The sequence below is a fragment of the Haemorhous mexicanus genome, chromosome 7 (assembly GCF_027477595.1).
Source record: "Haemorhous mexicanus isolate bHaeMex1 chromosome 7, bHaeMex1.pri, whole genome shotgun sequence".
NCBI lineage: Eukaryota > Metazoa > Chordata > Aves > Passeriformes > Fringillidae > Haemorhous > Haemorhous mexicanus.
The window spans coordinates 3,131,914-3,159,815 of record NC_082347.1 but is presented as its reverse complement, the minus strand read 5'-3'; the positions used below and the strand labels follow the sequence as shown (position 1 = coordinate 3,159,815).

Here is a 27,902-nt window from a genome sequence, read left to right as displayed (position 1 = left end):
AATGAAAAACATTTGGTAATTAAATACTTGCTACTGTTTGTTACCTTGATGAACTTTATTAGGGTTAAAACTATAACAAAGTTCATCCTAAAACTTTTCGCAATGCAAAATTATTTTCACTCGAGGAGTGTCTCAACTTGAATCCTAAGAATTACAAGCAATCTTCTGGAGCAGACACATTCATAAAACTTTATACATCTTTTGGAACTAAGATATTTATACTACTAAAATCAAACATGCATCACTTCCCATACATTCTGGTATCATGATTTATATTACATTATGTAACACCATTCTTCTAACAGCAGCAGTTTATCATACGTTTGCTCCATTTTCTTTGGATTTCTGATCTTTATCTTCGTTCTTCACAACGTCCTTCAAAAGGAAAAAAAAAAGGGAGAGGATGAGAGGAATTGTAGAATCTCTATTTCTCATGCAAACTGTAAAGCAGCAGATATTGCTTTATGAGACACAGATGTTTGTATCTTTAAGATATTGTGTGAACTGTTAGTTATAACCAATTCCAGGATCTTCCTGAAAAACTGAAGGGTAGAAATGCTCTGGAGCTTCTGGGTTTGGCTTAAAACTCATTTTACTGAGATACTCTTGTTTTTGTATTGAAGTGTTTGTTTCAATAATTAGTTTACAGAAGTTTGCCTAGAAGAATAAAAAAATGGAATGAAAATTCTTACCTGTTTGAGAACACTCTGTATTTCATCCATAACAGTAGCTAAATTTTTGATTGTCTTATTCAGCTGACCCTCGAATTGCAATTTTTTATCATCTGAGGTCTTCAAATTTTCTTGCAGTTGGCCAAGGTCCTTTTTTACTTCTTTCAGCTCCGCAGACAGACTTTTGTTAGAATTCTCCAGTTGTAGTATAGTTTTTTCATCCTCATCTTAGGAAGGGAAGAAATGAAAATACCAAGTCACTTCCAATGCTGTGTACTTTGCATCTCAATATTCTATTTGCGTGCAAGACCATAATACCAATTTTTAAAGAACATTAAAAACTGCACTGAATTACCATTTGATTATACTTAATTCTGAGCACATTTAAAGTCTTGCATTCAACTTGAGCAAAATTCAGATCACAAACATTACCCAAATTGATTACTTAAGAAGTCTCAGTGCCTTGCACCCCTGTAAGCTGTCTTCAAAGCAACATCCCACCTGTTTTTTCTTCTAGTAGCTGCAGCTTTTGCTCAATCTCTGCCCGCACCCTTTCACTCTTCTCCAGCTTCTGCAGGAGGCTGCCCACATCCACCATGGCCCCGTTGTACACGATGAGCCCCACGTTCTCCTCCACGGCCTTGCACTCCTGCTTCACCGCGGGCGACGGCAGCAGCAGCCGGTTCCCTGCAGCAGGGACAGCAGGGTCAGGCCAGAGAGCAGCCCCAGGCACTGCTGCTCTGTCCTCAACAGCCACAGGGTCAGTCCAGAGAGCAGCCCCAGGCACTGCTGCTCTGCCCTCAACAGCCACAGGTCAGTCCAGAGAGCAGCCCCAGGCACTGCTGCTCTGCCCTCAATAACCACAGGTCAGTCCAGAGAGCAGCCCCAGGCACTGCTGCTCTGTCCTCAACAGCCACAAGGTCAGTCCAGAGAGCAGCCCCAGGCACTGCTGCTCTGTCCTCAACAACCACAGGTCAGTCCAGAGAGCAGCCCCAGGCACTGCTGCTCTGTCCTCAGCAGCCACAGGTCAGGCCAGAGAGCAGCCCCAGGCACTGCTGCTCTGTCCTCAATAACCACAGGTCAGTCCATAGAGCAGCCCCAGGCACTGCTGCTCCGTCCTCAATAACCACAGGTCAGTCCAGAGAGCAGCCCCAGGCACTGCTGCTCTGTCCTCAGCAGCCACAGGGTCAGGCCAGAGAGCAGCCCCAGGCACTGCTGCTCTGTCCTCAATAACCACAGGGTCAGTCCAGAGAGCAGCCCCAGGCACTGCTGCTCTGTCCTCAGCAGCCACAGGGTCAGTCCAGAGAGCAGCCCCAGGCACTGCTGCTCTGTCCTCAGCAGCCACAGGGTCAGGCCAGAGAGCAGCCCCAGGCACTGCTGCTCTGTCCTCAACAACCACAGGGTCAGGCCAGAGAGCAGCCCCAGGCACTGCTGCTCTGTCCTCAACAACCACAGGGTCAGGCCAGAGAGCAGCCCCAGGCACTGCTCAGTGCTGCTCTATCCACAATGACCACAATATCATTCTCTAGAGACCAACCTCAGACACTGCTCAGGAGAACAAATATAGACTCAAGGCTGCTGGTCTATCCCCCACACTTCTCTCCTTCTCCTGACCCCAATTCTCCCCCCTGCCAAAAAGCAGTGCTCTCTTTCAAGACATCATTCTATGCCTCTTTCCTGCAGGAATTTGTCTCCAAAACTCAGGCTCCATTCTACTACCTGCAGCTCTGAGCCTCCTGACTTCAAAACTAACAACAAAGAATGATGTTCATCAATATTGAACATGAACCTCTGTCTCTTTCCTGTTCCAAGACATTAAGATTTATCCTAGAGTTGAACATTATGTGTTGGAAGCACAAAACCTCTGTTTTTTTTTTTTTTTTTAAAAACCCACCCTACTTTTGACTGCCAAAGATTTACTTTTCCAAACTGGCTCAATTACTTTCTGCAAGAAATCAAGTACCTCAGAACTCTCATTATCACATGGAAGTTTGTGGGGAAAAAAAAAAAACCACCTAGCATATCTTCCTGCAGCTCTTCAGACTCCTCTTGGTTTTCTTCATCTTTAGAAGTGTCTGTCAGTCTTCTATAAAAACAAGATTCTCGAAGCACTACTTTATTGAGCAGCTTCTTGACCTACAACACATGGGAAGAAACAACAGTGTTATTTAATACCCAGACATCCTGTTACCTAAGCAAGAATGGTTTAGCTTGGAAAACTTAAAAGAAATGGCACAGCTTTTTGAATTTTAACACACTGGGGCCTAAAGGGCAAAAATAAGAAATAATAAGAATAAAAATTAGAAAAGAATAAAGACAATTTAGAGACAAAAGCTATATATGCAGTATGGGCATATTCTAAGCTGCAAACTTCACCTTTTCACTCCCAGTCAATTTACAAAAGACTGAACTCTAATTTCATTGTGAATATGAAGTGGCTGCATAAAAATAAGAGATCAGGAATGTAAGCAAAGCCTTGAGAAGCTAAATTACATTTCTCCCACTTCAAACAGTCCTGTAACATTTGGAAAGGTTTTTAGCAGTATACAAAACCTGAGCACGTGACAGGTGAAGTCCAAGAGTGTACAGGATCTCCTCCATGTCCTTCTCCAGAAGGTATCCACAATGACTTTGATCAAAATAAACAAAAGCCATCAGGAGATCCCTGTTAACAGTTACCATCTGGGTCTTGTCTTTCTCCTAGAGAAAATTGATTATGGGATCATTAGGGAGTTAAAATATCATTCCAAAAATAGACCAATTTCTGACTTAACAGAAGTTTTTTCTCTATTCATTTTATTGTTAATATTTTAAGTCAAGTAATTAATGTTACTATCAATTACCTACTTAGATCATGTTATCTAAGACTAATTTAAGCTATATATGAAAAGTAATCTTTCCCAATGGATATTAATAGCTGGTAGACACAATTTCCTTTTGTTCATGCTAGTATGTAAAAAATGGTCATAGAATTAATCTAATTAAAAAATAGGAAACATCCCCTCTGCCCTCAATCATTTACTGAACAGCTGTTTTCAAAGGGAAAACAGGTCTTATAATAAAAATAAAGCTAAGGGGTAATTAGGACACCTCTAACAAGGTCTGTGCAGTCAATAAGAAAGGTGTTAATTACTTTATCTTTAGATGCCCTCTCTTTACAATGTTTATTTCCCTCTTTTCTGTCCTCCCGTTTGTTCATTTCCTCCTCGTCCCGGTCTGCAAAACAGAAAGAAAATTCAACACACCCACAGCAAACCATTCTGTAACCACTACCAGAATACATGGTGCCACTCTAATAGTTCACATAAAGCCCCAAACAGCTGCAATGTACTTCCCTGAAAAACAATAAAAAACTGCATTGAAGTGAGCCCTGTTAAATTCCAATTTTCCTCTACTCCTATTTTAACATAAGCCATTTATAATTTTTTCCCTGTGTTTGTTTCACACACAGGACAGAAGAGCTGAAACAAATGCAAATAGGCCAAAATGAGTGCTGCCAACATCTCCATCTCCAAGTGGTGTGCAGGAAATTACCACAATTGTCCCTAATGAGGCTTGGCAGAGTCTGCACTCAGCTATGGTTACTCTTATTCCAATTCAGTATTATTTACTCTCAAATATTTCATATAATAAAACCCATATACATTATGTAACTAGAACCATGTGCTTATACTCATGTTGAGGGAGAGATTACTCTTCCTAGGACTTAGATTCTCCAAGAAGTTACAGATCACATCACTTATTAGATGAGAATTACAAATGGCAGGTTTTTTGTCCAAAGGTAGGCAGTACAGTAAAACTAGACTGAAAGAGAGAAAGGGATGAGACAACTGCTGGGATGGATTATGGCATGCAGCTCTGTACCTTCCCTTCAAGTCCTGGTCAGAGAATCATGTGCCAAGTTCAGCTTTAAGTTCACCTTCCTTGGGAGGAAAACTTGGGAAAAACTATTACAGCACTTGGCTAATTTTACCAACCCTTTTCTGAGAACCAATTACTTTCTCCTGCACCTCCATGGCTTGTTGGGTTTTCTCAGCAGCTCCTGACTGGGAATGGCACAAGGACAGATTCTGGGAAGCAGCAGCACTTGTACAGAACAGACAAGCCCAGGCCACTCTTACAGACCAATTATAAGCAAAGAGAAGTTATTCTGGAAATCACAGATTAGCATCAGTTTTTTAAGGCTGATGCAGTACTCTGCCAAAAATACAACTGAAAATGCTGGGACTGCAGAATCCACACAGTTCAAACCCACATGCCTAGCAAAACCTCCCCACAGAAAGGCAACTACCCCAAAGTGCAAACAAAAGAGCACACACCAGGTTTTACCCCTTCCTGAATGCCTGAGCAGGGGAAGAGCTGCTGCCACTGCCTGCAGAGCCCTCCAGAGCCTTCCCCTATTTCTTCAGGCCAACAGAACTCCACCCAAACAAAACATAACCTCTTGTAACACGGGCTGAAGAGCTCCCACACTACATTGTGTCCTAGCCAAAACCAAGATGGCATTCCAGAACTGAGGAGTAGGAAGTTAGGCATGTACAAGTGGCTTGGTTTTTCAGAGGTGCTGAATACTCACATCTCCTACTGACTTCAATGGGAGTTGCGAGTGGTCTGCATTCTGAAAAAAATAAAACCACTTCTATATGCATGCCTTACTTGGAGCACCACAGCTACTTCACAGTCACTATGTTCACAGAGTGCCTGGCTAAAGGTACTTACATCTGATGTAGAACTGGTCAAAATTCCTAGAATTAAATTAGCCTAATAATGCAATTTTAAATTGTCTAGTTCCAGTGCATCCTCCAGCTTGAAAGAACACAATCAGTGATGATAAAAAAAATTTGTTAAAGGTCACAAAATTCATAGTTCAAGATACCTTCATCTTCATCTTCAGCCTCTTCTGCCTCCATTGGATCGTATTCTTCCTGATTATTGTCCTCTTCTGGTTCTTCTTCATCTTTAGAATCATCTTTCCTTTTATCTTCCCTCTGTAACAAAAATTCCTAAATATTTATCTGGTCAGAATCCAAACCCAGCAAAGTAAGAACCTTATTACCAGTCAAAATTTGCCTACATTTATGCTCAGTCACCTAAGAACACAGATACAAATTTATATGATACAGCTGAATGTTAAAATACCCCCAATACACCTGTAAAAATTTTAAATTACTGAATATAATGGAAGCATATTTAAATAGATCAAAAAGTCAAATCAATTAACTAACATTACAAGAGCTGACTTTCTGAAAGCAGTAAAGTAAAATAGAAATAGAAACACTAGAATATTGACCCAGACAGGCTAGACTGCATATGAACTAACTGCAGACCTTCTTTTCATCTCTCTCTTCTTTTTTATCTTTATCGTCTCCAGATTTTCTTCTTTTAGGTTTTGGATCATCAGTTTCATCATCTTTTTCTTCTTTTTTTTCTTTTCTCTCATCTTTTTTGCTTTTTTTGTCCTTTTTGTCCTCTCTCTCTGGGAGAGAAATCAGTGCTTTGTAAATTCTGACACCAAAATCTCTCTGAAGCATTTCATTGAAGAGTTCTGCAAACAATGATACCTGCACATATAGAAGAAAAGTGACAAAAAGTTTTAAAACATGTATTAAAAACTTATATAATTATGATAAAATAGCTATGAGATGCTGTTGGAACCCAGGACATCCCTCTGGCTGCCCTGGATGGCTCCAGCCCCTGCCAGGGGGCTCAAAGACCTTGGCACAGAGCCCAAGACCCCTGTGCCTTTGATTTTGACCATGAAAACATTACCAACCTTACATGAGTATCTACAAGCCACAAAAGTTTAAGTAGAATGACAGTTTGTCACGGGGTGAAAAGTAGAATTTTGGGCTTTTTAGAATGGGGTCCCAAGATGGAGAGATTTGGGCATGCCTTGTCCTTCTTTCTCCTTCCTCCTAGCCTCCATCTTCTGGGTGATGGTGGCACATTTGGATTGGTTTAGAGTAGGAACACGCTGTCTAACATAGGTGATAGGTATTGGAAAATGATTGTAAATAAAGCACAGGTAGTTTGTAGTATAAAAAGGTAACACCAGCCTGAAAGTGTCAGTGTGCCACAACCCGACCTGCCAGACAGACCTCGGTGGGTCAGGGAAAGAATGTTATAGATAAAAAATAAACAACCTTGAAAAGCAGAGCAGAAGAATCCTGACTCCTTCTCTGGTTGCCAGGCTGGGAAAAGAGACTCTCTAACACATCTCAGGGTCATCCTGACCCAGAGACCCCCGAGAAGGTGCAATTTTAGCAACTTACACCACATCAGAGGTCACATCATTTTATGAAGCATCAGATTTCTTACTATCTGCTTTGTACATGGAATCCTTAGACAACTTTACAAATTCCATTCAATATCTGAAAACCTGTGTGTGCATTCCTCTGGATACCACGCAGTGAGTGCACCAAAGCCTCGGCAATTCAGGAATCTTCCAGGACAATTCGAAAGAAACAAGAGGAGCTCAGTGCCAGCAGCACTGCTGCGTTACCTCAAAGGAATGCTCTTTGTTATCCTCCAGCCTGTAGTCCAGCAGCACGCTCAGGGACATGATGCTGCAGTCAAACTTGCCACTCTTGGCTGCCCAGTTGGGGTGCACGATGATGGCCGGCTCGTCCGGCAGGATGTAGCGCCGCTCCCGCCGCTGGCGCTCCAGCTCCTCCTGCCGCTTCCTCTCCTCCTCCTGAAAAGGGACCAAAAACCCACATGGAGCATGCTCCAATGCCACCCTGCCATCTTCTGGAAAAACCCTTCACCAGGATTTCTTCTCCTGGAGAGTTCAGAAGCTCAGAGAAAAATGTAAATAATTATTATCTGATTCGCTTCTCCTGCGTTTGGCTGCTTGGGGATGTGGTCTGGACATTGTTTACCAACAGGTGCATCTTTGATTGGTTCCATGTGAATTGTTTTTAATTAATGACCAATCACAGCCAGCTGTGTCAGACTCTGAGGGGTCAGTCAGGAGTTTTTTATTATCATCATTCTTGTTAAGCCTTCTGTGTGTATCTTTCTTTCCTTTACTATAGTTTTAGTATAGCATTCTACAATATTATATATAATATATAAAAACCATAATATATATAGTATAGTATAATATAGTATAATACAGTATAATATAGCATAGTATAATACAGTATAGTATAGTATAGTATAATATAGTATCAAGTAATATCATATCTATAACACAACACAAGATAATATCATAAAATAACAAATCAGCCTTCTGAGAACACAGAGTCAGATTCCTCATCTCTCACCTGATCCTGGAAACCTCACAACCACCACACTCCAAAGCTGAAGTTTCAGCCTCTGCATTAGTTTTTGGGACTCGCTGCTTTCCTGAGCAAAGCAAAGCCTGAGCTGCTGAAAGGAACACACAGCTGTACAGTCAAGTGAGCTCTTTACTCCTTACAAAGGAAGAGAAAGGTCCATACCTCACCTCTCCAAAGACACCCAACAGAGCTCTAACAGTTACCAGATGACAATTTATCTAACTCTTGATTATGGAAATGCAATCTCTATAGATACACCTGATGCAAATGAAATGCAGGGTTACAAAATGTAAAATGCCACCATCTTACTGACTGCCACAAGAGACAAATATTGGAGTCTCCTGGCTACAAAAAAAGTCAAGGCAGAGCTTGTGCTCCATAAAAAGCCAGCACAATCACAGCTCCCCTTCAATCCTAAAGAAAGCTGTGGCAAGAAACCCAAGGTAGTTGAACCCCATCCAAGCTGTGGGAGAAGGCAGCAGCAGCTGACAGAATTGGCAAGCACGTGGCCTTTCCTCCCTCAACAAGGTTTACAGAGATGTAGAAAAATATAAAACTTCCAATCACCCCAGACAGATTAGCAGGTAACATACAAAAAGGCAGGTTTAAAAGCAACTAAAGCACAAGCCATTCTCTAGACATTTCTGCCCCTACTCTGTGGCTGAGCTTTGGCCTTATTGCACAGATTTTGTCAATTTCTGTGAAGTAGCAAATAAGCACTGCAACTACAAACCACAAAACTGAGAAACTCCAACACACAGCAAGTATCCAGAAGTAAAGATTAAAGCTTCATAATTAGGGAAAACAAACCCAAGCAAACCATCTGCCACGTGAAGAAGCTGGACTGTGAGACACAGAGCCTAACAGAACTAAGCAACTGCTCTTCATCCAGGTTGAAGGAGTTAAGGTAGTGTTAAGTGTGTTCACTCATCTTCAGCATGGCTTTTCTCAGGCTTGAATTTATTTTTCCTTAAATTTAAGGTCACACATTAATTCAGACACCCTTAGTTCAGTGGCACATTTGAGCTGATTTGGCTGACACGAAATAATTGAAACTGGCCAAAAGTTCTTCCAAATTTAGCAGCTCAAGCTACAGCAAGAGTTCCCAGTAGTCACCTGAGAACAAAATCCCAGCAGAAGTAGGCACATGCCTCTACTTTTTATGCTTATACATATTTATACAAATATTTTATATACTCTTAGGACTTAAATCAAGTATGTCCAAATCCTTACCTCTTTATCATCTTCAGATTTCCTGTCCTCCTCCTCTTCCTCTTCTTTCTCAGACTTCTCTAGCTCCTTTTGCTCTTCTTTTTGTTCCTCTACTTTCAGCTGCTTGGTCAGTCGAGCTATCAGCTGAGATTTCAGTCCCTTGGAGCTAAGGGTTCGACTTTCTAATTCTTTGCGAAGGTCATTTACCTGGGAAATAAAAGCTCTGTCAGTGGGACCAAGCAGTGACATCACAAAACATTGGATTAGTAGAGAAAGTGAGGTAAAAATCAACAGCACTGAAAAGTCAACTGTGCTTTTTAAACACGGGCTGCAAAACACTAATAGCTACTGAGACAAAAAAACATTGCATTTAAATTGATGTGTTCCACGAAAAACTTCTTTCTGAGGAACTTTTCACAGAGGCAGGGAAAGCATTCTGTTAAAGTAAAATAGTTTATTATTACTATTGCTTCTGAGGAAACTTTTTATTATGTCTCCTGACATAGTTTACAAAGGCAGTAATTGTACAAAAATGTACAATTTTGTAAGTATTTTAGACCCCACATTTCTTAACGTAAGTAATAATCTGGCAGATTACAGGAGAACTCTTTGTTTTCCAGTTCATGTATCATAGGTGATAGCCTTGAATTGCACAAAGTTCAGAATAGATTTAATCAGCTGTATTCACCTTCTACAACCAGGGGTCATCCCTGCACACTGTGACACCACATCTGCTACCTACAAATTCAGCAAAACACTACTGAATTTTCTTGCTCAGTTAAGGGAACATACTGCTGCATTTCAGGTCATGTCTTATAAATGGAAAAGTACAAGTTTTCAGAAGTGTTTGTTACCTTCATTGTTTTTGGATCCAGTTTAGACCAGTGTGTAGGCGTAGAGATCTCTTTAGCTTCCCCATCATCCTTTTCCTCTTCATCCTGACAAACAAAATTTCAAAATTATCATTCAGAAAGCTTGAAAGCATTTCAGTTATTTTTTAAATTCTGTTGCTGATCTGTGCAAGGTCACAACTGTTTCAGATAGTCTTCTCCTAAAGTTATTATTTAGACAAGTTCACACACACATTCTACCACTTTATAAATGATCACAGTGCCACTCAGCCAATACAAGCCAGATCTGTGGAACACAAAAGGGTGATAAGCGACACCACAAAGGATATTGGGGTTACACAGACACTGCTGGTCTCCAGTAACCACACAGCGGGTGATCTTCCCCCACATTTTAAATCCCCCAAATTACTCTTTGTTCAGTCAGACCTTCCCTTATTCCAAGATGCTGATCAGCCACGTGGCCTGAAATTCAGATGTTTCAGACTAATGTTTGTTCAATTTCAAATATCACAATTAGAACTGGCCACAAGAGAGAATTTAGAAATTTCAGAAAATGGCAAAATGTTTGAAGACAGCTATTCATAAACTGAATCTCACTCAACAACTGGTCCCAGATTCCAGCAACTACGTCTACGATAAAAATTTCTGCGCATCGTAAGCACAATTTAATTCCGTTTGTGATATCAGCATACACATTTAAAGTTAGTGAACTAGCTGAAATAAAAATAAAAAGCAACATTCACTACACTGCTGAAAGCTGGTTTACCAGTCATTGTTACCAGTTATGTTCCTCCTATGTATGTATGTTGTGTAGTATGTGGTGTGCATTTTGTGCCTGTGTTCCTGTGCCTGTGAGAAGCAGAAATAGAAAAAGGGATTAGCGTTCAGTGCCTGTTCTCCATCAGCCTCCTTGCGTTCACCCTGAAGCTTCTCGACCAGCTGCTGCTTGTATCCTCGGGAGAGGGTTTCCCACTCTGAGCGGGTGGGAAGGCAATGCCAAACATCCGGGAAAAATAAAACCACTGTCTCCACATGAGCTGGAACTGTACGCCCCTTGTGGGTCTCCTCAGGGCGATGGTAGCGAATCTCTGCAAAACGGTACCTGTTGCAAGGGAAGAAGCATGTTGGAAAAAAAATTCTACAATACATTTTAAAGAGCCTAGATCACTTGTAGCACATCAAGTAAAGAAATTTTGCTGCAAGACCTTGAGGTTTATCTAAAGAAAAAAATTATGGAAGCCATATTTTCTCTTCTGGCACACTTGTAAAAAGGTATCGCAACTGAAAAGGAGGAAAATGGACAAAATGCTTTTCATAAAACTTGTTGTTTAGCCCAAGGAGGTTTTAAGTGCAAAGAGAAGTTGTTGAAGAACTTCAAATTTAGCATACAGTATTGGTACAACCACAGTGAGTGTTAAGGCAGGACAGAAAGTCATCAAGAGAAAATATGGCTGTATAACAAACGGCTATTTATTTATAACAAAAGAATAATGAAATGAAGTTCTCTTGACGATCCTCTCCAGCTATGCACAAAATGAAAAATATTTTCAACGCACATTCATTAAAAAAATTACAGCATAACACGTCAAAATAAACCCAGAATTTTTAATTAGTTTTTAATGCAGTATTCAGCAGTGTTGGCACCAATCAAGCTGATTACCAAACAGAACATCCTTTGAGTAGTTCACCTGAACTACCAAGAGCAGTTGACAAAGAAAAAAGGGTTTTTCCAGCTTTTTTTTTTGTTTCATTTTTTTAAAAGTCCTGGTAACAGACAAGTATTTCTTTCTACAGTGTACTTGGCTTTGCAGGGCAGTACTTACCATTGTGTGCACACACTTAAGTCAATCCCTGTAAGAGCCTTGCAACAACGAATTGCCGTCTTTATCAGCACCGAAGGGTCCTTTTCTGGATCAGGTCCATCCAGTGAGGGGGACCAGTGTCCTCCAATTGCCATAGCTTCATCTTTGCCTTTCATACCCACTAAAAACTAGACAAAAAGAGTCTTCTGAATGTTCCCCTGCTAGGGGTAAAAGGTCATTTTCCCAAAGTGCAAAGAATATTTCATAGCACACACACTGAAATCCGTGAGTAAACCGTGCAATTATTTTGAAATCTGAAAATGAAAACCAGTCAAGAAAGAGTTCAGTTATTTTTTTCCACAGATCATTTATTTCAGCAATGGAATAGGTTTAAAACATCATCACTCAATCTTGCTCTCAAGATTTTCCATCGAGTTTGTTTACTGGTATAGGCTTGTCCCTTTGCAATTAAAAGCTTTCTAACCCAAAAGACAGACAGTAACATAAATGGTGTCTTAACTCTGACACACTTTTATAGACGAGCCTGCTTAAAAGTGAAGAAGAAAAGCTACAGAAGGTGAGACCACAAGAGCATCATACCTATAAATGAAAGTACTCCCGTGGGCTGTAAGTTAGAATTTAACTGGAAAACAAGTCTGTTGTCCTGAAACACCACAGCACTCACAGCTCCTTCAGTCTAACGATTAAGTTTCACTTAACACAATGGCTGCTTAACTGTTGTTTCATGTGTATTCTCTTCACAGCTGAGCCCTTACAAAATCAGTAAGTGCTTGTAAAAAGCAGCTAACAAAGTTAATTATTTTAGTTTGACTAAGTGGAACAAAGCAGTAAATGTGAAGCTCCCTCCTATAAAGTGGAAAAAGAATTGACATATAAACTAGGTCTCATCAGAGGAAAAATGAAGTCATCATTCAGCTGTCTATAAGCTCCTCTCTTACTGTCAAAACCAGCAAAGCTCTATAACCAACCTTTATTGCCAAAAGTGTCTGGCATGGAAGCATATTTACCTTTACAAGTCTAGCAGGATGCTGAAATCCATCACGAAGTTCTTGGGGATCCTCAGCCAGAGCACATGACTTGTGGTAGAGATCTTCCATGCTAGGACTAGCCATCAGCATCACCTGTGGTGCAAGTCAGAGCAGTCTGGTGAAGGGCTCACCACAACTGATCAACAACGACCACAAACACACATACCAAAACTTAACAAGGCTGCTCTATACCCTAAACAGGTGTATGATAAAACAGGATGCTCCTTCTCAGTTACTATGTTTTGAAGCTCAGCTTTCTGAAAGGCAGCTCTTGCTCTGCACAAACAGACTGAAAAACCAGCATGTCTGATACCTGAGCTTTACTGTTTTTTGTACACAGAAGGCAAGTTAAGTGCTTCTCTCTGTGAATGTCAAAATATGCTGCATCAAGGGCTGTAATCATATATGAAAGACCCATTTATCAAAACACTTTGCTAAAACCTGTCCCATTTGAAGTTTGTCATTAAAATAGGTCTGAGATTTTGCCAATCTGTGTTAGAAGTATTACATGTTAAAGATAGATCTTAATCCACTTCAAACAAAACAATAAATCTTGAGATGAACAGGAAAGAAAGAAAGACAATAAATACCACTAAACAGAATTACACAATATGCAGAGAAAGAGTTCAGTTATTTTTTTCCACAGATTATTTCAGCAATGGAATAGGTTTCAAACATCATCACTCCTTCTTGCTTTGCGGATTTTCCATCAAGTTTGTATTGAAGGAATAAAAAGGACTCCATTAACTACTCCAAATGAATTGCCTAAGAAATCATTCAGAGATCTTGCAGGAGCTGGCTTTCTTTCCTATAATCACATCACTGCAACTGAGTGCAGACAATGGAAGAGCCCTCTGTACACACACGACTTAGCACAGCTCTAGTAACAGAAAAACTGAAATTCAGTTGTGATTTTTTAAGCTCTACGTACTACTTTTTTACTGAAAAGTTTAAAACACTGTAGTTAGCTCAAATGGCTGCAGAATGTCTTCAGTTATACCCACTTTTGCACCCTACTGAATAAAAAATTTCTAATGAATAGTGGTATCAATGGAAAAGCACACAAACCTTAGCACTGTAGAGATGATCAGCATCAGGTGGATCAAGGACAGCAGCGTTCTTATCTATAGGATCTACTTCTCTGTGCATTACATAGAAATTACAGTAGTTTCCCAGCTGAAATGGTCTAGACATAGGGAAAGCATCCACCCAGGTAAACTGAGCATCAAAGAAGTCGCTGGGGATGTACAAGTTCTGGTAACGCCTCCTCAGCTCCATCATATCACAGCTACGGCTGGAAGACAGGCAGGATGTAAAGACACAGCAATTAGGAGTTATTAACAAAGTACATCATCAAGAGGTGCGTTAATTGGCAATACAACCATTGTACATTTGATGCTGGATATATAAAATCTCAAGAACATTACGTTTGAATGTCATGGACGAAGTTTAAAAAAAAGTAACTATTAAACAGTCGTCCAATTTAGGTGGATAGGGAACATTCACTAAATGCAATAAAGCTATTTTACAATAGCACTCTCAAGTAACACAGAACCTCCAACAAGTTCACCATACAAGGTTCTTAGCCACAATATACTTGCCTAGCTAGGTTTTTTGCATGTTCCATTTAAAGATGGGAGAAAGTAGGCAAAATTCATTTAAAAAGCTTAAAAAGGGAACAGCTCGAGAGTCAGGATCATCATGCAGCACATCAGTCAGGGCCGACACAGCTCAAAGCAGCTGTGCCACGATGAAGTGAACCACAGGCAAAGACGTGGCACCAGGAACATACCAGTCCAAGGAGAACTTGGAACATACCAGTCCAAGGAGAACTTGGAACATACCAGTCCAAGGAGAACTTGGAACATACCAGTCCAAGGTGAACTTGGAACATACCAGTCCAAGGAGAACTTGGAACATACCAGTCCAAGGAGAACTTGGAACATACCAGTCCAAGGAGAACTTGGAACATACCAGTCCAAGGAGAACTTGGAACATACCAGTCCAAGGAGAACTTGGAACATACCAGTCCAAGGAGAACTTGGAGAACTGCACGGTGTAGCGGGGCACGACGCGCCGCGGTCTGCGCGGGGAGCGCTCCCTCTCCCGCCGTGGCGACCGCTCCCGGGAGCGCTTCCTCTGCGGGGATCTCTCCCGGGACCTGCGCCTCTCCCGCTCTCTTTCACGGCTTCAAGAACACAAAATGCAAATGATTTTGCAGGCTGGTAACACAGAATGATTTCTAGCACAACTGGCAGAGACAACTCAAAAAAGGGGAGAAGTTTCAGTAGAGTCTCTCTACAAGAGAAACTGATTACACAACCCCTCACTTTCAGGGAGGTAAGGACTCTTCCCTAATTCCTAAGGGTAACACCACTTGTGGCTCTTGCTGACCCACTCTGGAGCAAGCAGCTCAGCTCCGGGTGAGGAAAGGTCTTTATGGAATGCTCGGATCACAGTCTGGTCCACATACCTCCTGTCATCTTTCCGGTTTGGCATAGGGTCTCCACCTCGGTCATTCCTCCCAGAAAATCTGGATGGTGGGTCGAGTCTTCGAGCTGGCTGTGGCTGTGAAACCAGACGGACTGGGGGCTGCAGCAAGCCACCTGAAACAGAATGTACAGCATCAATAGAGAACAGAGGGCAACTGCCTACACTTGGCAAACACTGCTGCTTACAGCTGCTTCACTTGTGTACATTTTCTAACCTAACCCTACAGTCAAATTTATCCATTATTAACACCCACCCCAAGAAACTCAAGAGACTTAAGCTTTTCTTCACTGAGGCAAACTGACACTCTGTCAAAATGAAATTGGTTTAAAAGCATCTCCTTGAGATGGAAGCTAACATAACCTAAGCACACAGAATTCACCTTAATAAACAGCTAAGCCTTTTCAAAAACTTAAATTACTGATAAACTACCTACTCATTGAACTGAAGGAAAACTGAAATCCTCATTTTAAGACCATTCATACATCAAAATAACTGGCATCCTGAAAAATTATTCCTAAATCAATATATTATACTGCTACATCAATCCCTCAGCAGGTAATTTCTTTGCCTCGAGACATTTCAGCCACTGATTTAAGTGGAGCAAATGTTACTAAACACCAACGAATGACTAGGACTAATTAGATTGCAGTGAGCATTCATGCAAAACACTTCTGCTTTGGTTCTTCTGCCCTTGCTTTTATTAAGACCAGTCCTAATATTATCACTTCTATCACTGATTCCTTAGCCACTCAAAGTTCAGGAGACTTCACAACCTCTGTTTTAGATTTGCCATGTTTGGCAGTGTTTCTTCCCTCAGATGCCAACCTGGCTAACTGAAATGAACAAGCAAAGAAACAACAGCTTTAAGAACACAACTGTGAAACCTGATTTTGTGGAAAACTGCACAAGATGCTGAAGGACTGCCCTGCTATTAATACTTTCCACTCCCCAACTTGTCTGAGAAAGAACAAAAACTACACTGAATATGCTTTTGGATTACAAAATCTTAACATGAACAGGAGTCCATGGGGACTTCCCTAACCAGGTGATTTCTGAGCTACTGCAGGCAATGTGCCTTGCACAAAGGTGCAGGAAGACATATTCAATCTGAAAGCTCAGCAGAGTCCCCTGCATATTATTTCAGCTATTACTTCCACCTTCTGATTAACAAGAAAATAACCATCATCCAGAGTTGGTGGGGAAGATGAAACAGGAAAGCCTTATAAATATGATTGCCTGGCAAAAGATTTTGAGAATATGGAAACTATAAGGGAGATTGAAATGAAAGCAAGCTTTGACATCCCTTAGTTACTGAACAACAGGAAAACAATGGTGTGGCTGGCTGAAAGTAATCTCCTTTTGTTGAAACAACACCCTCTGCTTGCAGGCAGCTCCAAGGGTCAGAGCAGACCCTGCCAGCTTGGCAGAAGGGACCCAAAGAGAAGTTTTTAGGGTTTAAAATGTAACACAGCATGGTAATGTAATGATTCTTATAGGCTGTATGTAAATGCTATAGGATTTGTATCTCGTACTAGATTGCTTAGTGAGAGTTAGAATCTTCAGCACAGAAGATTTATGGTATAGTAATGGGAATCTTGCTCTCTCATCCTCTTTTCCATGCTTTTGCCTTCTCTTTCTTTACCACTCTCTTTACTTCTCTTGGGCCTGCTCTGAGCTGTGGCTGGCAGCTCCCAGCAGGGCCCTGCACCCAGGCCCTTTGCAATAAACCCCAAGTTCCACCACCTGGCTTCAGACATCTCTGGTCTCTGTCGGTCCGGACCGTCCCACCCCCCCCTCACTCCAGAGTGACCCCCCAAAAAGGCATGCACCGAAGGAGCACCTTTCTGCTGTGGCTGCTGCAGCAGGGGCTGAGGCTGTGTCTGGAGCAGGGGTGTGATGGAGGCTGCAGAGATCTGTGCCTGCAGCAGGGACTGCGGCTGTGGCTGCGCCTGCACGCCGAAGGTTTGCTGCGCCAGGGGCTGCAGGACGGCCGGCGGCGTCTTCAGCAGCGGCTGCGCCTGGCTCTGGTTCTGGGGAGACACGGCGGGTCAGGAGCCAGCTCCAGCTGAGCCTCTGCCCCTGGCACCTGCAGCCACACCTACCTGGTTGGGCAGCGTCTGGATCCTCTGGGCATTCCATTTGAAAGGCATGTTGGGGTTGTAAGTAGCTTCTACCAGAACTCTGTCACCCACCTGAGGTGTCTTGCCTTTAACAGCGCTGCAAACGTTACAGAAAATGTGTGTGAGAGGCTTCTCTAGCTAGGTCTTTTGCATGTTACACTTGAAGATGGGAGAAAGAAGGTAAGAGTCATTAAAAAAAAGCTTACAGGAAGAGCATCTACCCCCAAATTCAGCATTAGTGCTAGCTGCTTCAGTTCAGGTATGCATAGGAACTTAGTAATTCCCTGTCTTTGGCCTGTCTAAGGGAAAAGTTTCCCAAACAGTACCAAGTTAAGACATGCAGACAGCAGGTTTTATGCTTTTAATCACCCACAAATTCTGCAATTCCCTATTATAGGGAGCTAGTAACCTCTGGGGCTCCCAGCTTTGGGCTTTGTATTAAAAAAATTCAAAAATTCACAGGAAGTACCTCAGACTTAGCACCTATCAACCTTTGTGGCTTTCACCACTGAATGAAAACAACACACTACTACACACAGAATGAATGTGCAATCATCTCCACCTCTGAGAGCACCACAAAGTACATCTGCAGGTGAGCACTCACAGCTTACCTAAGCTGAAAAAAGACATCTTCATCCACAAAGCCAAAGGTGTCGTGTAGCTTGGTGACCACGCCAGTGAAGACCCGCTGCTTCTGGGGCTGGGTTTGCTGCTGGCTGGAGCGGGGGGCGGGGTAGGAGACAGTGATCTGCGCCGCCGGCTGGGGCGTGGACAGGCTCAGGCTGGTGGGGAGCGCGACCGCCGGCTGCAGGCACAACAAAGGAACGCTCAGTGCTGTCACAGCTGCCACACCGACAGGGAGCAGCTCCTCCAGCCACCGAGACAGCACTTGAACGTGGCTAGAGCTTCTAGAACACACATTTGCAGACGGTGGAAGTTTCTTGTGGTTTTTGAAGATGATACGTTTCTTACTTTGAATGAAGACTGGTTTTGTTTATCCTCCTTTTTTACAAGAGTCAGCTTTCCCCAAAAAATGTACCTTGTCCTGACAAAAAGCATGAAGACTGCATTACTGTCTACAGGCAACCGACAGAGTGGGCCTGAAGTGGAGATAAATTCCCAGCTTTGCTAGGAATAAACGCTTAAGAGGTCATTCTGCATTTATATCCCACCTGGAATAGCAGAAGTCAGTAAAGGCTGAGGACAACACAAACCCTTCCCTAACTCAACAGGTCAAAAGCAGAACACAGTAAGGCAATGGAATCAAGTCAAACATGTTTATCTTTTTAAAGCCTGTTTAAAAGTTCAAGTGAAAATGGAACTAGAGGAATTTGCAATGTGTTAAATGGCTGCATGTTTTAAACCCGTCAAGCTCAGCAAGGCTCTTTTTAAACCTCTTTATACACATACTGCTCATACAGGAAATTAAACTCCTTCACAAAGAAGAGAAAGATTTTTCCCATTTGTTATTTTCCCCATTTGTTATTTGTTGTAAAACAAATGGACACTTGAAGTTCAAACAAAAAAAAAAAAAATTAAAATATAATCAACACACATGTTCCCTTTGAGATTAAGGAAGAGTGGTTGCTCTTAATTTTTGAAATCAAGGCTATGCATATTTTAACATCTGGATAAAATAAACCTGTACCAATAAAATGTTCACTCGTATTAGTTCATTTTACAGATTAAAATACCAAGATGTCACAAATTTGCACTCTTGCATTATCTGTGTTTGGGGATGAAGACCAAACAATAAAACCAAACTAACCTGAGTTAAAAGGGTCTGCTGAGGTTGCTGCAACTTAAAATAAATAAAGTTATAAATTAATTTTATATGCTTAAGGAAATTGTACAATTCTACCTCTTCTTTACAAGTAAGAGTTTTTGCTTAATCTGAGTCAGTTAATAGTCCTTTAGGGCTTGGTCATTTCAGCAGTTTGCACATCTGTAAAACTGTGCTTGTGGGGTAATTTTGAGACTGTATAACCCAGGTTTATACAGAAAGGAGAAATGCTCCATTTTTTTGAACAGAAAGTTAATAGCAACACCAAAAAAATGTTGGCAGCTGGAACAGCTTAGGCCTGTAATTCCCTTGTACTTTTATTCTTTTAAAAAAATCCTGTTAAGTTAGAAGATCATAATAAAAATCCAAAAGGGAACGTTTTTGGACAGCGTCTTTCCAGCAGTTAAAATACACGGCCCTGTTTGGAGCAAAGTTCAGCAGAGAATCATTTACACATGGAACAGTAAGGATTTCTAAAATTTGTTTTTGCAGGAAGGTAGGCAGGTTTCCATTCTGCATACATCTTTCCAAGTTTATGAACTTCAAGCTCTCTTTTGCCACACAGTTTCTTTAAGTTACTTAAGTTTCTTTAACAACTTCCCATATGAGGATGATTTCGGAGACAAATCCTACAAGACACACAATCAACATTATTTAAAGTTATTTGTGATGTACACAGTAAGAATCAGACAAACCTGTTGCTGTACACTATAGAGAGTCTGCTGAGGTTGGGAATATTGCTGAAACAGATAAAAGCAAAATATCGCATAAACAGGAGAATTATTACCACAATAATATCAAATATAAGTTACCTGCTTAGCAAGTTCTAGATAAAACCAATTAACATTTAACAACTTTAATTTAAAAATAACTAATACTATCAATGTATATAATTTTCATAACAAATATTCTGAGCCTTTAGAGTGGGCCCTGATGTTCTCTTTCTAGCTAAAGTCAGCAATTTTTCTTAAGCCTTGACACTTAAGACAGTATTTAAGGCACATTACAAAATGGTGCAAAATCCCATAAAGGATATATATATATATATATATATAAAATTAGTGATGGGAGATATTGAGATTCTCAGTTTAGATGCAATCTCCCACAGGGCTAAAACACCAGCTCCTCCACAGCCCAACCGCCGCCCGCCATGGATAAGACAGGTTCACACTGCAATGTTCACCATTTTCCATTCTCCTTTCCTCCTGGATCCTTTAGCTTTACGCAGTTCGGGGAGCGCCGGCCGCGGTGTGTGCTTTACCTGCTGCAGGGCCGCGGCCGCGGCTGCCGCCTGCTGCTGGAGCGCGGCGCTCTGGCTCAGCTGGTAGTTGGCGGGGCTCTGCGTGGTCAGCCCCGCGGCTGCCAGCGCCGTCTGCTGCGTGTAGATGGTCGGGGAGGCTCCCAGCAGCGAGGGCTGCTGCACGCCCAGGGCAGCTGCGGAGGGAGGGAGGGAGGGAGGGAAGGAACACGGCCGGTGAGCGCCCGCAGCACCGCAGCCCGCCCGGCTCCCGCAGGACGCGGTGCGCGATGCTCCAGCCTCATCCAGCTGCTCAATCAACTTCCCAAACTCAACACAAAGGATCACATCCCGCTAGCTTCTCTTCTAAACTGATCTACCAAGCTTTTCTTCTAATTTCATCTACCAACAGTGAACCTCAGCAGAGGAGCAGAGGCCATTACGCTCCCTTCTCTGGAGCTGCTCGTGATTTTCCAGCTCTGCAGTTGTCATCCCCACCTGCACCCACCCCGTCCCCCGTGGACTTCCTTGAAGGTATTCCAGGCTCTGGATGAGCCAAATGAAGACTGCTGCTCTGCTCTGTAAATTAGTACATTGCATTCTATTGAGGGCAAGAGAAAGCTTTACTGTGACAGCACTCTGTGAAACAGAAGCTCATGGAACGTGTGCTCTGAAATCACCAAGATTTTGCTTCACTCAGTGCTGTCTCTGTCCCCTGTGAAGTGGGGGCTGGTGGAGAAGAACAGCCTTGGAACAACAGTGAGTTTAATCAGTCTGCATGTGTAAGGGGACTCAAGCTCTCTCCAGCTCTTAATAGGAAGGGTTTGTGCTGCCCAGACTCAAACTGCCTAGAAAGAAAGATTAGTTTATTTTATTGTCATGCCAGCTTTTAATTCACCACAGAACATAAGCAAATCATGAGAGGCAGCTATGCACAAGCTATGCTTCTGAACAAGGTTTACAGAGAGATTTTTTGGGTGACAAAGAGCCCTGCAAAATGCAAATCTCAGCAAAAAACTGCAAATTTATCTGGAAACCTGCTCCCTCTCTGGCAGGAGTTTTAAAAAAAGTTATCAGCAGCTGCATGATCAAATATCACCTCATTAAACTATCAGTCTAGTCCACATGCTTAAATAAAAGCAGAGAGAAACTGGGCAGGGAAACATACTGCCAGCAAAAACAGGTCAGCCAGCCATCTTCAGAACTGAGCAACATTCAAGATGAACACAGTTCTTCTCTCTTCCAAACCATCAAAGACACACAATGGAATGAGGAACAGATTTACAGTATTCCTGCAGGGTTTATGCTCCACACTGTTCTTACTGATGCAAAAGGAACCTTTCATTCCTGATCCAGGATGCAGTAAAAGCCTGCTTGTAGCTGGTGGTTGTTACCATAATGCTGTACCCCACTCCACAGGTCCTGAATAATGTCACCCTTCCTACCACAGTGCCCTTTCCAGCAGAGCAGTCTTTGCTGATGGCACTGATCATCTTATAATTTTGGAAGGAAACAGGAAAGAAATACATAGACAGCACTGAAAATCATTCCTATCACTATGATCTGTATCAAATATTGCCACATAAGCATTCCAGGAAGTAACAGTATTTTAAAAGGGAAATGAAGCATTCTGCAGTGTACAGCATATCATTAACTTTCCCCCCCTGGAAAATTCCAAAATTTGCATTTCTTTAGAAGCCAGCAAACAAAATTTGAGGCTTCTCTCCTGACAAACCCTCCACTGTCTTCATCCTCTTGCCTCCTGCTTGATCTCCAGCTTCAATTTGAATGTGCAGTTTGGACCATCCAGAAGGACACCCTCAACTGGATCCTCACCACTGTCTCACATAACACACCTTAAACAGACCTTTAAATACAATTTACAAGCTTTGCTGCTGTATCCTGGGACAACTTTCACTTTTCTTGGTTGTAATACTTTGCTGGCTCAGTCAATGCATTCATCTTTCTCCTCTTACTTCCACATGCCAAGTGGAAATTCCCATTAGTGCAGAAATTTGCTGCATGCTGTTACCTTTGAACACGTGTGACTATGCCAGCTATTGTCATTCAGTCCAAAGTTCTACCCTAGTGTTGTTCCAGCACAGGGGGATGGAGTTGGGAAGCACAAGCAAAAGCAAATTTCACAAGTCTTCTCCCTACTTCGTGTACCAACAGTACCCACAAAAATGCTTACTCCAAAACCAGGTCTTGGGACTACTCAGCTCTATGGCTTCACATTGGCAATTTCCATTTCAGCATAATCCAGAATTATCTCAAGCAATTCCCAACTCATCCTAAGACCCTTATCCCATTTTCTCAACTAAGGAAAACCAAGAAATTTTGCCATCTCTATTGTTAGTTTTTGAGCACTTAATATTAACTGGGTATCTATAGTCTACAACACTGCAGATCAACCTACAGAGAAAGGGCAAAGACAAAAGACAGCCAAGATCCTCTCAAAAGATAACACCTGTAGTAACAAGTTTTTCAAAGCTGTATCTTGTTCCCACTGATTTGCCCCAAAGTATTCCAGGACTTTCATTTGACTACCTTTCATCTGTGTACTCATCTTGGTCAAACAGGCTCCAATTAATTAGGCAACTGAGTTTGCATTACAAGTTTAAAAAAAAAAAAAAAGTGAACAAAAAGGAAAAATCACACAGAAAAACAAGAGACAGAGAATGAATCAGACTGAGTCTGGAATTGACATCTGACTGCCACAAGCATCTGCAGTGGCAAACAATAGCTTCTCAGGATTTGTAATCATCTCAGAAAGTGCAGTGATGGAGATGCCTTCCTTCAAACGCAGTGCAAACAACTCCCACTGGCACCAAACACTGTGTGGCACCTCCAGCTGGAAGGGCACAGACAGAAACTGGGGTCCCAGGCTGCAGCTGTGGGTTAGGTTATTGACATTTCTGCTGCAACCAACACAAACAGTATTTATTAGTCCCTCTTCCTACCCCTAAACCCTAAAAATCCCTACAAGTTAGGGAAACATCTTCAAAATACATAGCTACAGATGTCCCCTTGGTCAGTGACACAGGTTTATTAGAATTACAGTCAAGGAGTACCCTTTGCAGGGCTTGGGACACTGCTCACAGCTGTCAGAAATGGTGAGATTGGGTCCTTGGGTTTCAAGTTTCTTTGAGCTTCACACACTTGCAATACAAACATCACCCAACCTGCTCCAAAGCCACTCACTTAACAGGCACGCAGCAGAAACCAGGCTCAGCCTATCTGTCATGGGACACGTGTTTACAGCCAGCCAGCACACTGTGCACAGCTCCTGTTCCTCAGGGGCTGAGCCTCAGCACATGCTCTCCCTGTCCTCACACAGGGCTCAGCCACCTCACAGGGCCAGCAGCACTAAGAGGCACCAAGCTCCAGGCACTGCAGCTCTGTCAGCTGCACCTTTCCTCACTCCAACACAATTAAACCTTGATACAGCAAAGGCAACACCAACACAGCAGAGCCAGGACTCCCCCAGCACCACAGTGCTATAAAACCAGGCTTGCATCAGAACCCATGAACAGCACTGTGACACAAACCAGAGAGGTGCCAAACTGAAGAGCTGGAGAGGAGGAGGGGATTCTCCTTTGCAGGCGTTTCAGGAGTTTGCACAGCATTATGCAAGTTCAAAGTAATTTTCTGTAGTAGGCATGATTTAATTTATTCTTTAACAATGCTCAACCACCATGGCAGGGGTTTTATTCTGGTTTTAGTCTTGTGATGCAGAAAAAGCATGAGATGAGGTGCAGAAAAAAATTCACTGTGTTAATGTAGGAGTTTCACTTCACACATCCATCTTTGGTGGCACCTGGAATTGCCTATCCCTCTTCTAATTCCACAGGGAGTAATTAATAAACCCTCCCAAAGGGATCACAGACCCTTCATTACACAGCACTCAGTCTACAACCAGGGTGCCACACCTTAATAATTAAGAGCTTTAACTCATTTAGTTACTTCTTCACCAGGGATGGCCAAGACAGCATCCACATCAGAAATTTTAAAAAATCCACCAAAAAATCCCTAAACCAAAACAATGAAAAACACAAACCCCCAACACTGACACTATCTTTTTTGCAATAATCAAACTGGGTTTCTAACAGCATCAATCACTGCTTCTGACAGCTTGAACAAAACTATACATCATGTTGTGTGTCACAAAAATCCAGACCTCCTTCCCTCATATCCAAGCACCTCAAAGCTTTGGAGAAGGAACCTGACACTTGGATAAAAACAGCTGGCATGTAACAGCTTTGGCCAACCCTCTGAAAGGATGTTTTTAAAATGAGTTAACTAACACTGAGGTTCACCAGGATAAGCCAATCTGCACCATTTCTTGGGTGCAACACAGGTGAGCAGCAGGTGAGGCTGGTCAGCACACCTGACTGTGACAGCACCTCTTCCTTGGGAACACAGCCTCCCTGGAAGGTTCACAGCTTCACACTGAAAGGGGCAAGTTCAACCAGAAACACTGTTCTACAGCTCCCAGCAGGGCCAAAGAGCACTGCTCACCTTCCAAACAAGGCTTCCTGTGCTCTTTGCATGTATTAGAAATTTAAAATGCAGGGGAACAAGCATGTACTAAAACAGCAGCTGGGCAGAAGAATCCCAGGGACTGGATTCAGGGGAAGAAGAGGATGCACTGCAGCAGGACCAGGAAAGGACACCAACACGTGACGAGCACACCAGAACATGAAGGAAAGTGGAGCTAGCACAGAAGGTAGAAGTGCAACCAAATGTTACATCTTTAGTGGCCCTCAGGTTTGAGTCAGGTGCTGCTGGGTCAGATGAACAGCCATAAACCCCTGCAGATGCTGCCCTCACTGAGCAGGTGAAAAACCTCTCACAGCAACTGATGGTGACCAGTCCCATCCCAGTTACACTGGGACTTCCTCTAATTTAAGGAGGCTCAGAAGTGGCTGGCCCAGGCAGAGCCACAAGCATAAGAAAAGGGTTAAGAAGCTGATGCATGCTCCATCCACCCCTCCTGCTCCCACCTCAGCAAGCTCTAAGATGACTGCCAGCTCCTCCCCTGAGCAGGTTTTGTGCAGCTTTCCCTCTGGAACAGGCCATGGAGCTGGTGCTCCACCTTCCCCCACCATTTCTGATGCCTGAGCTGTCACATCAGCCAACACACCGAGAACAGTCCAGCCCAGGAGCTCCCATTCTTTGCTCCAGTGCCTCCCCCAGTCTGACACGAGAACCAAAAGCAAAGTTTGTCTCTCCCACACTCCCAACCCTTTCCAGCTCTTAGGGATTGGGGTGGTCACTCCCTGGGGATGCACAGTGTGAGCGGAGCAGTGGCCACTGCAGGATTCACCTTGGGAAAGAAAACTGAGTCAGGAGAGGAGAAGGATTCCTACCCCAGAGATGCACCTCCAAAGAATGTCACACACTCCCAACCTTTGCCAGGCTGCCACTGACAAAGGTGTGACATGAACTTCATGTCAAACCCAGAACCCTCTGAGTGCCACAGCTTTGCTGAACTCTCCTCACACTGCACAACACAACTTCAACTTTTAATTAACAAACTGTTTACACTCAAGAAAAGCACAAGGTGCTCCAGAACTGGAAATGGAAGCACCAAAATTCATCATGCATCAAGCTTCACATCCTTGCCTCAAACCTTCTGTGCTGTGAGCCAACATGCAAATGGAGCCAGCCAGGTTTTTTAACCAGTGGCTTGCAATTAATTACACTGCTCAGCTAAATCAAAGGAAACTCTCTACCATTATTAGGGTAATACCTGTGATCACAGGGACCTCTGAATTCTAACTCAGCATTAAAAAATAAATACCCCCCTTCTCACCCAAGTAACAAATTTCAGAGAGCTTTCCACTATGTGGATTATATCTAATCTATTAATAAAACAAAGGAATAAAATAATTTGTAAACATTGATCCAGGCTGCCCAGGAAATGAAACTCAGGCAGCACTAAAGAAATCTGTAATGCCTTCCTAGAGCTGATATTATTTAGTCCAGAACCATGTAATATAATAGGAAGTAATTTGATTTACACATCTTGGGATATGACTAACTCGAGACGTTGTTTATTGACTGAAACAATCAATACAAATTCACCTGGGACTTTACTCACACCCCTTAAGAAAACCAAGTAAAAAAACAAAACCTCAGACAGCATCAGGCAACGACTTTTAAGTCTCTATTGTGGGAAAAAACTCCGGATTTAAACCACCTAAATAGACTTTAGATAAGTTAGTCAGCATCGTGCCACTCTGAAGCGCATACCCAAGTATGGAATCTCCAAATCTACAGGCTGTCAGGGTTCAAACACCGAGTGTAAACTGACCTGGCTGAGACACCGCAGTGGCTGTAAACTGAGTAGCCCAAGGGGGATTTTTCTGTCCTCCAAACTGAGCCATGGCAGAAGGTAGAATCGCCCGGGTGTCTATCTTCCGTAACTGCAATCTAGTAAAATAAAGCGCAGCTGCAATCTTTGAAACAAATACCGTCAGGCTATTTTAATTCTAGGGGAAAGGAAAAAAAAACAAACAAACACCCAACCATCAAAAAACCAAACAAACAAACAAAAAAAACCCACCCCAAACCTCAAAACCAGAAAAAAAAAAAACAAAAAACCAGTCTCGAAATATTAGTTTTACATCCCTAAAGCCTGGTGGGCAACATGCGTCGCGTACGGGGAACACAGAAAGTTGTAAGGCAAGTTATTTTATTTTCCCAAGGCACAACCGCCATCTCCCACTGGAATCGGGACTAACGCGACTGAAAACGCAAAAGCGCATTCCCATTTCCAGGCAGACCGAGGGAAAGGCGACTCTGCGGAAGCCAGAATTTATACTCGTTGTCTGTCTCGCACGGCCGTGCCCGGCGGGCGCGGGGCAGCGCTGGCGGCAGAGCGCCGCTCGCCTTCCCAGCGGGGCCCGGCGGCCGCGGCAGCCCGGGAACCACGCGGGCCGGGCCGGGCCCGCACCGGCCCCGCCGCCTCCCGCCCGAGCCCTCCGCCGGCCGCTCGCCACCGGGGCCCGCGAGAGCTCCTTTACCCCCTCGGCAGCCTCCGCTGCCGGCCGCGTGTCCGGGCCCCGCCGCCGGCCAGAAAGCGCCGCACGGGAGAAAGGCAAAGGGAGGCGGAGGCGGAGACGGCGCCGGGCCGGGCAGGCGGGAAGCGGGGCCTTCCCGCCCCTTCCCCCTCCTCCTTCTTCTCCTCCTTCCTCCTCGTGCAACTCCCGCCGCCCCGGTCCGCCCCGCGGCCCCCGCCCGGCCCGGCCCCGCTCCGGGGCAGCCGCCGGCCCCGCGCGCCCCCGGCCCCTCGCGCCGCGCCCGCGGTACCTGCGCGGGACCGCGCCGCCGCCATCGCCGCCCGCCCCGCGCATGCGCCACCGCCTCGCGACACGTCACGGCTGCGACCGCGCG

General features: G+C 43.3%; 1 protein-coding gene and 2 non-coding genes across 11 annotated transcripts; all 3 read right to left on the bottom strand.

The window, feature by feature from the left end:
- Positions 1 to 36: 36 nt before the first annotated feature.
- CCAR1 (cell division cycle and apoptosis regulator 1) lies at positions 37 to 27,902 on the bottom strand. Of its 9 annotated transcripts, none has more exons than XM_059850852.1 (26): positions 27,819 to 27,902; positions 26,821 to 26,939; positions 20,448 to 20,698; positions 19,960 to 20,004; positions 19,250 to 19,282; positions 18,093 to 18,286; positions 17,464 to 17,578; positions 17,202 to 17,391; positions 15,342 to 15,474; positions 14,895 to 15,056; positions 13,937 to 14,162; positions 12,848 to 12,961; positions 11,841 to 12,007; positions 10,909 to 11,119; positions 10,021 to 10,104; positions 9,188 to 9,373; positions 7,174 to 7,365; positions 5,999 to 6,232; positions 5,548 to 5,659; positions 5,248 to 5,289; positions 3,805 to 3,887; positions 3,225 to 3,371; positions 2,687 to 2,807; positions 1,173 to 1,358; positions 693 to 898; positions 37 to 375 (listed from the first exon to the last, which is right to left on the bottom strand). In XM_059850852.1, exons 1-26 carry the CDS (start codon positions 27,860 to 27,862, stop codon positions 316 to 318), a joined length of 3,657 nt encoding a protein of 1,218 aa, XP_059706835.1. In that variant the 5' UTR covers positions 27,863 to 27,902; the 3' UTR covers positions 37 to 315. The 9 variants fall into 9 exon arrangements, with proteins under 9 accessions (XP_059706835.1, XP_059706836.1, XP_059706839.1 ...); XM_059850853.1 differs by having other exon boundaries at positions 19,250 to 19,276; XM_059850856.1 differs by having other exon boundaries at positions 20,526 to 20,698.
- Positions 12,159 to 12,226, bottom strand: LOC132330224 (small nucleolar RNA SNORD98). Its single transcript, XR_009487248.1, has one exon. It is a non-coding gene; the product is annotated as a small nucleolar RNA SNORD98 (small nucleolar RNA).
- Positions 13,491 to 13,554, bottom strand: LOC132330223 (small nucleolar RNA SNORD98). The gene has a single exon (XR_009487247.1). It is a non-coding gene; the product is annotated as a small nucleolar RNA SNORD98 (small nucleolar RNA).

Bases quoted from the DNA above. Each gene is read 5' to 3' on its own strand.
- CCAR1 (XM_059850852.1), bottom strand. From the start codon at position 27,862: ATGCGCGGGGCGGGCGGCGATGGCGGCGGCGCGGTCCCGCGCAG. The intron at 15,475-17,201 runs GTGCTCCTTCGG...ATTCTGTTTCAG, and splicing joins GCAGCAGCCACAGCAGAAAG to GTGGCTTGCTGCAGCCCCCA. The intron at 5,290-5,547 runs GTATCTTGAACT...TATTTTTTTCAG, and splicing joins GGCTGAAGATGAAGATGAAG to AATGCAGACCACTCGCAACT.